At 44.2% G+C, this 12,901-nt stretch overlaps 2 protein-coding genes across 2 annotated transcripts; both read right to left on the bottom strand.

Moving 5' to 3' along the window:
• Nucleotides 1–512: 512 nt before the first annotated feature.
• Nucleotides 513–3,238, bottom strand: LOC101944657 (fatty acid-binding protein, adipocyte-like). Its single transcript, XM_008165311.3, has 4 exons — nt 3,083–3,238; nt 1,822–1,994; nt 1,379–1,480; nt 513–754 (listed from the first exon to the last, which is right to left on the bottom strand). Exons 1-4 carry the CDS (start codon nt 3,153–3,155, stop codon nt 704–706), a joined length of 399 nt encoding a protein of 132 aa, XP_008163533.1. The 5' UTR covers nt 3,156–3,238; the 3' UTR covers nt 513–703.
• Nucleotides 3,239–7,937: 4,699 nt separating this feature from the next.
• On the bottom strand, nt 7,938–11,448 carry LOC101937212 (fatty acid-binding protein, adipocyte-like). The gene is made up of 4 exons (XM_065585804.1): nt 11,256–11,448; nt 10,457–10,629; nt 9,520–9,621; nt 7,938–8,178 (listed from the first exon to the last, which is right to left on the bottom strand). Exons 1-4 carry the CDS (start codon nt 11,326–11,328, stop codon nt 8,128–8,130), a joined length of 399 nt encoding a protein of 132 aa, XP_065441876.1. The 5' UTR covers nt 11,329–11,448; the 3' UTR covers nt 7,938–8,127.
• Nucleotides 11,449–12,901: the final 1,453 nt, after the last annotated feature.

Genomic DNA, 12,901 nt, shown 5'->3' with positions numbered 1-12,901 from the left:
AGGACTGGGAACATAAGAAACCACAGCTGTTTTTGGAAGTCCTCATTGGAGAAAGTTTGAAGACTTCCTGGGTTAGAGCTCCAGTACTGAATACAGCTTCAGTTTTCAGAAGGAGATCTTATATCCCCACATTCTAAATACATAAGACTAGCACACCTCAATTAAGGCAGAAATAAAAAATTCAAAGTCTCTTTTATAGATAGCCCACAGAAGGGACAATCTAGCTTTCCAGTAGATCCCCTATGAAGTGATTGACTTCATAACAGACCAGGACTAGTATGAAACTTGGAAGTTAACTCACCCCAGCCACTCCTGTTGACAGACTAAGTCCTTTCAGCATTTAATTTTTATGTAGAATGGTATTACTGTATCTGTTACACCTCCAAGGAAATAACCACATTGTTTATAATTTAAGTGCAGATTGGCTGTGCACAAAAATGAGCATGCATATGTAGAATTATATTAACCGCATTGTAATCTACAACACATTAACATTTGGTCAGAGACATTAATTATTTTGGAAGATTTTATTGAGCAACCACATTAACATTTCTGGTTACATTAGTGTTTGGAATTAGGATTCTGCACCCATTAGGCCTTTTCTTCAGGAAACAAAACTAAGAAGCAGGAGAAGTGTAGTAGTTTCCTTGACCTGAACTCATTCTCAGACCAAGTTAGATGCACTCCTGGACATGGAGTTTACTCATGCTCTCTCATAGACTCTAGTGCAAGTGATATTGTTCATGGTGTATTCCTGTAAGAAAAAGGAGTTTATTGAAACTCATGAACTATCAGTGAGATTCAGACTGCTGTTGAAATAAGAGCCAATCTTTTCTGCCCCCTCAGAACTATAGTAATAGTATTTTAGTAATTCCCTAGATACATATTAGGGTTCTTTGCCTTTTTCTTCAATTTAAGCAGAAGAGGGAAGGACAGTTTGTCCATTATTGCAATAAGACAATGGAGCTCATCACTTCATCTCAGCCTTGACCATCCCAAGAGTGTGTCATGTTTAGGTAGTTCTCATTTGCTTCCATTTTGTTTATCTTACCCCACTTCCATTGGAGCATAGGTGCATTTTGACTATGCAATTCAAACAGGGTTTTTCTGGTTACAGCAGCAGTTTGGACAGTGCTGCCACCCATTCACCAGCTAATTCTTCCACACATGGGACTGAGCTTTGCTTCCCACCCCAAGCTGGTATAGAGATTTGAGGCAGGTGGGGAATAGTTCCACACTAAATCATAGTCTAGGCAGTCAGAAGGAATGCAATTAAGTGGCTTTTTAGAAAGCCCTGGGTTTGCTTGAGTCAGCCCTGATGCAATCCCATTAAGATATAGTTAATACCACTAGCCAGTAGTCAAGTGATTTCACTCACCACAATCATCTTCCCATCTGCTAGTTTTCTCTTTATTGTGGTCTCTTTACCATCCCACTTCTGCACCTGAGTTAGTGAGCCTTCTTCCAAGGTGACAATGCTCTGCAAAGAGAGTAATTGACCAGAATCTGAGAGTTGAGGGGTGGGGGAGAACAGTCTGAAGTTTAGAACTAGAGAAATCCCCCAGATGTTTCCAACTCAGTTATTTGTGTTTATGTTAATGCAAGAACATATGCTAGCAAAGTTGACTGCTCCCATTCTTGTTGTCCAACAGCAGGCACTGATGGTTAAAAATGAGTTTAAGAGATTTTAATGATATTTAACCCAGAACCAAGTTTCACATTCCCTGAACCCTTTGTTTAAATAGGGAACTTTCTCCCTTCAGTTTGTTTCTCCTCAATGGAGTAATGGGAATGAAGAATGAATGCTGCTTTAGTACTCACCTTGGTTTTCCTGTCATCTGCTGTGGTTTCCTCAAACTCCTCCCCCAACTTGAAGGAGACCTCAGTACTTTTGAAAGTACTCTTTGTTTCGATGGTTATCACATCACCATCCCTGCTGATGGTCACGGTGGGTTTGGCCAGGCTGCCCAGTGTCCTGGTGGCTAAACCCACACCTGCAGAGGCACAAGACACTTACGTTCACCATCAGGAACCAAGACATTTCTTTAAAGTGTCTATCCTCTCTGTGTGGGACATTCCAAACACGTTGGGAGTTCAGGCTCAATGCCTCATCTGATCTGAATGTTTCTAGCCACCTGACAACCAGGCTACTTAGACCTCTTATTTATACAGCTGACAGGCCTGTAAAAAGACACACACACACCGCATTGTTCCATCAGCAGCGGACAAACTCTGTCCCACATGGAATCTAGAAAGAGCTGGTGTAGGGAGGTCAGCTTTATGAGCTTTGCATTTTCAGTTTAAAGGTACATTCTGCTGCTACAGTTCTCTCAGCAAAGCAGTAATCACAGGGTAGAAGTCTTTAACCCAATCAGTGAACCCCAAAGCTATGCAGGTTTTAGATTGGAACCCTAAAAGAGGGTAAACTATAGCTCAGCTGTTACCCATCTACTGCTTCCCCTAAGCACTACACTCTGGTGCCCGGAATAATAAGTTATTGGTGATATTGCGGTCTCTGATACCAACATCCACATTTTGGTCTCTTACAACAGAGAATTGGAGACAATGCCATTGACTCCTTCCGGATGTACACCAGCATAGATCAAAACAAGATTTAGCCTTCAGTTTTTTAGCTTCCATTGCTTTATAGTGGTAGATGCTAGGAGCCAGAGCCTGCCCTTTTATGTCCCCATTATCAAGACAGAAAGTGGTCATCCAATATTAAATAAGACTTTCTCTACACATACTACTGAACAAGCAAATTACACCTACAGTGTTATAGCAGCAGCTTCTTCCCTTTCAATCCTAATCCCCTGCCTAAGAAGATGCAAGGTCAGAATCTTATAAAAATCTAGGAAGACACCGTAGGTATTTCTAGTTAACTGAAGCAACATTTCTTTTTTTAAAAGGAATTTAAACTTTGATACAGCCTCATTTTTTTCCTTATTGAGTACTAGGGAACTACATGAGCAAGAGTCCCTAAGAACAATGAAAGAAATCCCAAAACAGAGTATGTGGCTAGTTACACTTCCCTTGCTGAACAATGGGACATCCCCAAATATCACAGTATCATTTTTCTCACCCAGTTCTTTCATATAGTCCTCAAATTTTTCACTGGAGACAAACTTCCAGATTCCCACAAACAGGTCACACATTCTGTAGGGCTTGTTAAGTAACACGCCACAGGGAAAAGTCAGCAACTCTCAGTGAGAGGGAGCAAAAGAAAATGGAGAAACTACCTTAGACAGCTTCTTTATAAAGATGGCCTGAACATGTGATTATCTGGGGCTGACCAATGGGAACTGAAGTGTTTTTGGAGAATCCATTCCAGGACCAGATTACATCAGAGGCTCCATTTCTTTTAGCGCAAAACCCCAATCAAAAGTGGTAGCAACACCTTAAAGTTGAATGAATTATCCTAACAGGATCCTGACATTTTGATAACATCTTAAAGTCCAAACACACCATGTTTCATAGCTTCAAAAAAAATTTCCCCAACAGAAGAACTTCTGACCTGCTTTGCTAAATGAGAGCAGCAGTAGTTTTAAAGGAACACCAGAATTAACAAAGAAGGCTACAGTACACCAATAACAATAACAGCAAAATGGGTGTTAGCGGGTCTTTCCCGTATCAACATAACAACAAAAGAAAATGGGTATTTGAAAAAATAACAGAATATTAATTTTAAAACTACATTGTGTCTGAGATTATTTTACCTACTACAGAGACAATTACTCCTAAGATTCTTATAAATGAAAGAGGTTAAACTAATATTTTATCTGTTTATTGTTTGATTGCTTTGTTCATTGGACAACACTTTATGCATAGTCAGTTCCATTTGTTGTTTGTGTGCATCTCTCACAGAGCACCAGGGGAGAACAAGACATTTAAAAAACTAGGGACATGTGGCTTTAAAAGTACAAATGTGGCTGGGTGACCTGGGAATACATTGTAGCTGTGACAACATTTAATTTATTGTCAGGTAGACATTGTCCTTCCAACAGGTGACAAAGTCTACAGCAGGAGGCATATAAGGCAAGGCAGAGCAATGGGATCAGACAAACCCCTTGACTGCTTCAAATGAAGACTGCGGTCCCAGGGTGTCCAAAAAGAATACAGGTATTGATGTCTTTGGGACTGGAGACGGGGACCATAAAGATGCTGCTGCTCTTGCGGCCATATTAATGGAGCTAGTGACTTCAGAGTTCTGCCCCCAAAAGGCCCTATGGAGGAGGCAGATAGTACTTGGGGCTGAATTATGGTGTTTACTTCTGAGACCTGGAGCAACATCACTGGCAAAACTCCCACTGATTCAATGGGGCCAGGATTTCATGCTTGGTGTCAATGGGCTGCCTGCATTTCTGGCCCTGGTGGAGGGAGGTAGTGGGGCATGAAGATTTTTGATTCTACTGTATTTTAAAAACAGTTTTCATTTTTATGGGTGTCTTAGTGCAGGATTGATGGCTGTACCAGCAATATACACATGAGGAATGGAAGATGAGATGCTGCAAAATGTAAAAGGAGTAAGCAGTGGGATTTGGCACACACCTTGCTAGATCTGTACTTTCTTTCCTTATCTCTAAATCTTTTTTCTTTTAAAAAAATTCTATCACCAGTTTTGTGATCACTTTTCCAAGAAATGGAGTGATCTTTGCAGTTGCAGATGGACAATTTTTCAAATCACATCTAGGTGTCGTATGTCTCATGGCCACTCCTCTGCAGATTCACACATGGGGAGATTCTTGCTGTGTCATCTCCTGGTAAAATCCAGCATCAGGGTGAGCTGAGATAACACACTATTGGTTGCTTTTGGTGTTGGAAGCACCTTTCCTGCCTTGTACAAAAGGCAGAAAAATCATAAGAGGAAAAGGCGAGGGAGGCCACTTGCTGTCAAACAGCTACTAGATGAGTGTGTATTTTTAAAAAAACAAAATAAAGCATGAATGTGTTAGGGTGGAAGTAGAATCCAAGTGGTGGACTATAAAGGGAACAAAGGAAACTGGAGAAGCAGGGAACTGAAGCCTAGAGTTTGTGTTCTGCATTACCTCAGGAAATTTACTTCTGGCCACTCTTTTAAAAGACAACTGGGAAAGTAAGTCATAGCCTACAAGTTATCCTATCACCATAATGGAATGCTCTGCTGGTAAGGGGAGGATGAACACACTAGAGAAACACCCCTAAACAAACTTCTATGATCCAAGTATTTTACATTTAGTTGAAGTGTGATAGCTAAGAATCTTACAGTCCCATGACCTTTTCAGGATATTAAGTAACTCAAGATGTAAGAACAAGAGAAAGAATCACACCTGATTCAGATATAAATGCCAATATTCAGAGAATGGGAGGTATGGAAGTAACCAGTGTACAGTTCATTTTCCATAGCATTTTGGAAACTGATTGTTAGCTTTAGGGGATCTTGCTGCTCTAGTTTGGTTTTGGTTAGATCTAAGCTGAGCTGCAAACTGTTGGAATTTTACAGAGAATCATAGAAAATTAGGGTTGGAAGAGACATCAGGAGGTCATCTAGTCCAACCCCCTGCTCAAAGCAGGACCAACCCCAACTAAATCATCCCAGCCAGGGCTTTGTCAAGCCTGACCTTAAAAACCTCTAAGGAAGGAGATTCCACCACCTCCCTAGGTAACCCATTTCACCATCCTCCTAGGGAAATAGTTTTTCCTAATATCCAACCTAGACCTCCCCCACTGCAACTTGAGATGATTACTCCTTGTTCTGTCATCTGCCATCACTGAGAACAGCCTAGCTCCATCCTCTTTGAAATCCCCCTTCAGGTAGCTGAAGGCTGCTATCAAATCCCCTCTCACTCTTCCCCAGCCTAAACAAGCCCAGTTCCCTTAGCCTCTCCTCAGAAATAATGTGCCCCACTCCCCTAATCATTTTGGTTGCCCTCCACTGGACTCTCTCCAATTTGTCCACATCCTTTCTGTAGTGGGGGCCCCAAAACTGGACACAATACTCCATATGTGGCCTCACCAGTGCCAAAAAGAGGGGAATAATCACTTTCCTTGATCTACTGGCAATGCTCCTACTAATGCAGCCTAATATGCCATTAGCCTTCTTGGCAACAAGGGCACACTGTTGACTCATATCCAACTTCTTGTCCACTGTAATCCCCAGGTCCTTTTCTGCAGAACTGCCACTTAGCGAGTCGGGCCCCAGCCTGTACCAGTGCATGGGATTCTTCCATACTAAGTGCAGGACTCTGCACTTGTCCTTATTGAACCTCATCAGATTTCTTTTGGCCCAATCCTTCAATTTGTCTAGGTCCCTCTGGGCCCTATCCCTACCCTCCAGCATATCTACCTCTCCCCACAGTTTAGCATCATCTACAAGCTTGCTGAGGGTGCAATCCATACCCATCACCCAGATCATTAATGAACAAAACTGGCCCCGGGACCGACCCCTGGCGCACTCTGCTTGAGACCAGCTGCCAACTAGACATTGAGCTGTTGATCACTATCTGTTGAGCCTGATGATCTAGCTAGCTTTCTATTCACCGTATAGTCCATTTATCCAATGCAGACTTCTTTAACTTGCTGGCAAGAATAAGGTGGGAGACCATATCAAAAGCTTTGCTGGAGTCAAGGTATCTCATGTCCACCACTTTCCCCATATTGACAGAGCCAGTTATCTCATTGTAGAAGGCAATCAGGTTGGTCAGGCATAACTTGCCCTTGTGAATCCATGGTAACTGTTCCTAAACTGTTCTTTTCCTCCAAGTGCTTCATAATGTATTTGCTTATTGCAGCAGAGTTATACTTGCTTTCCAGTTAGCACCTTACATGTGTAACTGTGTTGGACTATTTGAATGATTACACTCTTAAAGTTCCATGACTAGATACTGTTTGGAGTAAAACAGGTGTCTGATCCCACAGCTCAGGTACTATGGAACTTAACTTGGAGGAGCTTCCCCACTTGTAGGTTGGGAAATTGATCTATTTGAGAACTGCCATCAGATAGCTCTTTGATAAAGATGACAATTGCTGAGGAAGCAAGTGTTTTTGCTTTAGCTAGAACAGCAGTGTCAGTCATTGCAATATTATGTGCCATTACTAGAATCACAGGGGTTAAGGCTAGAGGATCCACCAGATCATCTGATCTTATCTCTGCTCTATCACAGACCACCACTCAGCACCTACACACTTAACCCAAAAACTGAATAGTTTGGTCTGATTTACAGCCCTGAGGAGACTAGACTTATGTGCCACAGGCAGGAAACAGGAGGGACAGAGTTACACCAGCACCCAAGCCCCCCCACAATGCCAGGGAAATGAAGTGAGATATACCCAAATAATCCTGGCAAGCGACCCACTCCTATATGCTGCAGAGGAAGGCAACCTTCTCCTGCCTCCCACACCAGGTCAGTGCCATTCTAACCTCACATACGGCAATCAGCTAGACCGAGAATGTGAGCAAGAACCAGCCAGCCAAGCAGAGAGACTGCTCATCAGTGCTACCTCAGAGCCCTGGCCCTCCCCATCAAGCATCCCATCCCCAGTGTCCCCTGGCCATCCCTGAGGCTTCAGAGGAAGCAAATTAAAAAACAAAACACCCTCTCCAGAATACATTGTGGGGAATTGTGTAGAGGGAGGGAAGAAAAATCCCTTTTGACCTCTGCAGGCAGCCAGCTGAAACCCTGCAGCATGAGTTTAGGAACATAAAACAAACTGGAAGTGAGCCTAGGGCTGTTGATTCCCCACCCCTCTACCATCACTAGCAATGACTGTGACAGGGTTTATGGTCTTGGTGGGATAATAATAAAAAGAGACACCACACACAAAATTAAAAACCAAACCCAAAAAACCCACCACCCCCACACCAAACCTAAATCTCTACCACTGCTGGATAATGGTAGTTTGTATTTCAGTGCTATTTTAGACTGGCAGAGAGTCAGCTAAGAGTAGACGATTCCACCATGTGTTCAGAAGTGATTTATTTAGTAGCCACAGACACCAATATTTCAAGTTAGTTACAGAACTGCTTTGAATGCATTTGTTTCCCAACGTGAAGCAAGTGGCTTGCACAAGCAGACAGCAGTGTAGTGCAGCTACAGTCCCTGAACTGATTCTCAGCAGCAAGTTCTGATCCGGTGTGGAGATGGGAATTCCTCAGGCCCTCTCGTAGACTCTAGTGCAGGTGACATTATTCATGGTGCATTCCTAGGGCGGGAGAAAATAAAATGGATTGAAACTTCTGAAACATCACACCAGAATTTTATGAGTCTAAGTAGGGCAAGGATGTTGGTCATTTCTCAGAGTCAAAGGTGTTTATTTAGTGCCCATCACTATGATATTCATGTCATCAGAAAAAGAAACCAGACATTTCTTGCCTCCAGGAATTCTTTAGTGCTAGCTGCTCACTAAATATACTCTACTTCTCTGCCTAGTGCACTTGATTGGCAGGGCTCCTATCTTCCCCTACCTTTCTGTTCATCACTTAGCACAGAGGTGGGCAAACTACGGGACCTGCGGGACCCTCCTGCCTGGCCCCTGAGCTCCTGTCACAGGAGGCTAGCCCCCAGCCCCTCCCCTGCTGTGCTCCTCCCCTGCAGCCTCAGCTTGCTTGCTCTGCCGCCAGCACAATGCTCTGGGCTGCAAGCTCCTGGGGCAGCGCAGCTGCAGTGCCGGGGCCTGACCTGGTGCTGTGCGCTGTGGCATAGCTGGCTCCAGCCAGGCAGCGTGGCTGTTGCGCTGCCAGCCACCGGTACTCCAGGCAGCGTGGTAAGGGGGCAGGGAGCGGGAGGAGGATAGAGGGCAGGGGAGTTTGGGGTGGTGGTCAGAGGGCAGGGAACGGGGGGGGGGGTTGAATGGGGGCAGGCAGGGAGGAGAGGGGGGTTGAATGGGGCAGGAGTTCTGAGGGGGGCAGTCAGGAATGAGACCAGGGGTTGGATGGGGGTGACGGGGGCAGTCAGAGGCAGGGATTCTGGGGGCTCTCAGGGGACAGGGAATGGGGGGGGGGGGGGGAAGGGAGGGTTGGATGGGACAGGAGTCCCAGGAGGCCATCAGGGGGTGAGAAGCAGGAGCGGTTGGATGGGGGCAAGGGCCAGGCCACGCCTGGCCTGACTGTTTGGGGGAGGCACACCCTCCCCTAACTGGCCCTCTGTACAATTTCAGAAACCCAATGCAGCCCTCAGGCCAAAAAGTTTGCCAGCCCCTAACTTAGCAGCTAATACAATGACACAGTCCATAGGTGCTGGAAGTAGGGGTGCTGCTGCATCCCCTGGCTTTAAGTGGCTTCAATTATATATGGGGTTACAGTTTGGTTCAATGGGTCTCAGCACCTGCACTATACAAGTTGTTCCAGCACCCCGATACAGAGCTTGATTTGTGGTCTCTCCACCAGTTTTATTTCAAGTGAAACTTCCCTACATTGTATTTTTTACATTCCTCATGTTCCCCATCATAAGTCACAGCAGCATTTAGTCTGTGCTTTTCTAGTTCAAAAGAATTTAATGCTCAGATGAGGGGGTTAAAGAAAAAAAAAAAAAGAATTGAACTAACCATAACCATCTTCCCATCCACCAGCGCTCTCTTTATTGTGGTCTGTTTCCCATCCCACTTCTGCACCTGAGTCAGAGAGCCATTGTCCAAGGTTACAGTGCTCTGTCAAGAGAAGAGAAGCAAATGGACTCTGGGATATTCTGACAGGACACTCAGTCTCTCCTGTTGCAGCTATTCTACTTCAAATAAATATTAATTGGGACAACAGAGTGAGTCTCATTTGGCCAAGTACTTGGGGCACTCACCTGAGTGGTGGGAGATGCCTGTACAAAGCCCTTCTTCTCAGGCCAGGTGTGTGTGGGGAATTTAAACTGAAGTCTCCCACATCCCTAACTCCTGGGCTAAGGAAGGCTGCTGCCACCACTGCCACTTCCTCCTCCCCAAACCATTCTGGCAATAGGGCAGCTTGGGCACCTAAGCCATCAACTTTGGGAGAGGGGTTCCAGCTGTGGGCTGCAAGCAGGTGATAAGCACCTCCCTGACCCAGACATAGGCACCCAATTCTGTGAGAGGGAGGGACCTTACAACACACCCCTCTCATCATCGTTTCCCATTGGCTAGCTTAGGCCGTTCACTGCCTAGCATGCCAGTTTCTGTGGATCCCATTCTGAGGTGCTGGTCTCTGCTCTCATTATATAGGGAGCCTAGGTACTTAATTCCTGGGATTCACAAAGCCTGAGTTTTCTGGTTGCCTAGACGTTAGACCTGGATCCTCAAAGAGACTTAGATGTTGAAATGCCTTAGAAGATGGGTGGGATTTAGTTTGTGGGTTCACAGTGGGCACATGATTGCCCTAGGGTCAGCCATGGGATTCCCCCATACTTATGGAGATTGGGGAAAAGGAAGAAAGCCATATCAAGACAAAAATAATCATGAGGCAAGAAAGGGCACAAACCCAGGTGTCCTTTGCAGGACATCCTGAAGGATTAGCCCTCACCGTGGTTTTCCTGTCATCTGCTGTGGTTTCCTCAAACTCTTCCCCCAGCTTGAAGGAGATCTCTGTGTTTTTAAAGGTGCTCTCTGTCTTGATGGTTATTACGTCATCATTGATGCTGATGATCACACTGGGCTTGGCCAGGCTGCCAAGTTTCCTAGTCGTAAAACCCACCCCTTGAAAAGAAAAGCACAAGTTAACAGCTTGGATTTTACATGCATGTCCAGAAGGGAGACATAGCTCACTGCAACTTGCTGAAGAGGTCTGTGGATGTACTAGACGCTCTCTCACGAACACCTGAATGGGCTCTAACTGAAGTACCAAGGAGATCACGGAGATTAGCAGAAATACAGAAAGAGGGGAAATCTATGTGGTAAAAAAACCTGTCATACCTGGGTATCAGTCATTCACATAGTTACATTAGGGCCCTCATAACTTTTATTGCGTATTAGTGAGCATTAACCCACGGGTTCCACAAGCAACTCATTCAAAGGACTGATAGTCAAGAAAGCATTATCAGTAGATAACAGCCCCAGGCAGATTCAAACAGTATCTTCCCCTTATTAGGAAAAGGGAGAGAACATCATCATCATCATCTGAATCATTAGCTAGAAAGAAATATTTGTAAAATATAAAGAAAAGCCAGGAACTATGTTCTATTATCCCAAATAAGCATCAGCAATCTAAAGTGAAGCAACCATGAGTAGAAAACTAAGTTGAGTAAATAAATGGAATTAAATACATTCTCAGAATCATCTATTAGGAGAGAGATTTCCTACTTGAATTATAGTATACTCCTTACCCAGTTCTTTCATATAGCTGTCAAAGTTTTCACTAGAAATGAGTTTCCAGGTTCCTAAAAATAACTCACACATGATATAGACTGTAGTTGATACTATTACTAACCAAAAAAAAAAATTATTCTCTCTCAAAGACCTGAAGCTATTATAAGCTACCTAAGCTCAATAGCTTCCTTTTAAAGATGCCCTGAACATGTGATACTCAACAACATCCAATCAGGAGAGGCAATGCAAAGACACCAATCATTTCCCTTTTATTTCTTTGACCTAAACTAAAATCCTTACAGCTGGCAGAGTTCACAAGGGAAGTTGTTCAGTAAAGGATGTTAGTCCCAAAGGTAGCTTCTAAATAAAATTGAGTTTTTTCAATAGTGGGACACAGTAAAAAACAGAAGAATCAGCTTTCCCTAATCAGAGAGGGATCAGCTGTAAAGAGACCTGTCAGTTTGTGTAGATTTAGGAAGTCCCTTCCTGATTTGCCTGTGAGGCCGACACAAGGCTTGATTACTGCTGTGGTGATACTTCCTGACTCCTAGCAAGTACTTCCCTCTAAACCGATCACGTTCTGATTGCTCTCAAACCTGGCTCCACCAACATCTTATATTCTCCCTGCCATGAGTACAGTGCTCAAACAGTGTGTGTGTGTGTGTGTGTGTGATTTACTTCAACTTTTTGTCAATTTTCCCCCCACCTAGCTGCAGTGAAGAGGGCTGCTCTGCCATTACCACATATGACCCTCAATACTCGCATCAATTAGGAATTCTCTCAATCTCTCCAATTCATTCCACCTGCAAGTCCTAGCCACTACTAATGTCCTCCACAGGCCCTAGCAGTCCTGATTTGTCTTCAGCTGGTGTGTCAGAGGGGAAGTGGGGGTGGTTGCTCATTATTCAAAGATTGTTTGCGTTCCTTAAAACTCAGGTGATAAAGGCTGAGGTAGGAGGTATGCTAGGCAAGGTAGAGAGATCAGAGCAGAGTGAAATTTTTAGGACAAATGATTTATTTGCCAAAAATGCACTTTTGGTCAACCCAAAACTCTTGGTATTTGCCATGATTTCACCGAATAGTTCTGGCCAAAATAAAATTTTGTGGGGAAGTGAGTTGCCATTCACAAAGCAGTGGTGGGCAAGGAGGGAGGTGGCAGCAACAGCAGCAGGAAACACCGAAGTTAGAGCTTTTAGGCCAGTGATTAGAGCACTCTCCTGGGATGTAGGAGACCCAGCTTCAGTTCCCTGCTCTGCCTGATATGGAGCAGGGATTTGTACTTGGGTCTCTTCCATTACAGGAAAGTGCCCTAACCTCTAGGTTATAGCATAGGCTGGGGTGGGTCTCTCTCAGTGTCTCCTGTTGAAGCTGTTCCACTTTACAGACAATACTCGAATAACCAGTGGACCAGAGAGTGAGAATCTCTCTTTAACTAGCTGTTGGGGCACTTGGGGAGGACATATTTGATTCACCTTTTTTTTTTTTTTTTGGAATTTACAGTTTAGGTTGAACCAAATTGTTTTTTGGGGGGAATGGACAAATCCCTTGGCTGTTGCAAATAGAGACTGGAGTCCTAGTGTGTCCAGAAAGATGACAGGTACTGATGTCTGTGAGGATGGAGACAGAAACCATGAAGAGGCTGCTGCTACTGTGGTCACATTAG

The sequence above is a fragment of the Chrysemys picta genome, chromosome 2, assembly GCF_011386835.1.
Source record: "Chrysemys picta bellii isolate R12L10 chromosome 2, ASM1138683v2, whole genome shotgun sequence".
NCBI lineage: Eukaryota > Metazoa > Chordata > Testudines > Emydidae > Chrysemys > Chrysemys picta.
The sequence above is the reverse complement of the archived record's forward strand: the minus strand, read 5'-3'. Positions and strand labels throughout refer to the sequence as shown.

Coding starts and splice junctions, on each gene's coding strand:
- LOC101937212 (XM_065585804.1), bottom strand. CDS start 11,328: ATGTGTGAGTTATTTTTAGGAACCTGGAAACTCATTTCTAGTGAAAAC. Junction 10,630..11,255: donor CAGCTATATGAAAGAACTGG/GTAAGGAGTATA, acceptor TTTCTTTTCAAG/GGGTGGGTTTTACGACTAGG. Junction 8,179..9,519: donor TGGATGGGAAGATGGTTATG/GTTAGTTCAATT, acceptor CTCCCGCCCTAG/GAATGCACCATGAATAATGT.
- LOC101944657 (XM_008165311.3), bottom strand. CDS start 3,155: ATGTGTGACCTGTTTGTGGGAATCTGGAAGTTTGTCTCCAGTGAAAAA. Junction 1,995..3,082: donor GGACTATATGAAAGAACTGG/GTGAGAAAAATG, acceptor GTGCCTCTGCAG/GTGTGGGTTTAGCCACCAGG. Junction 755..1,378: donor CAGATGGGAAGATGATTGTG/GTGAGTGAAATC, acceptor TTTTTCTTACAG/GAATACACCATGAACAATAT.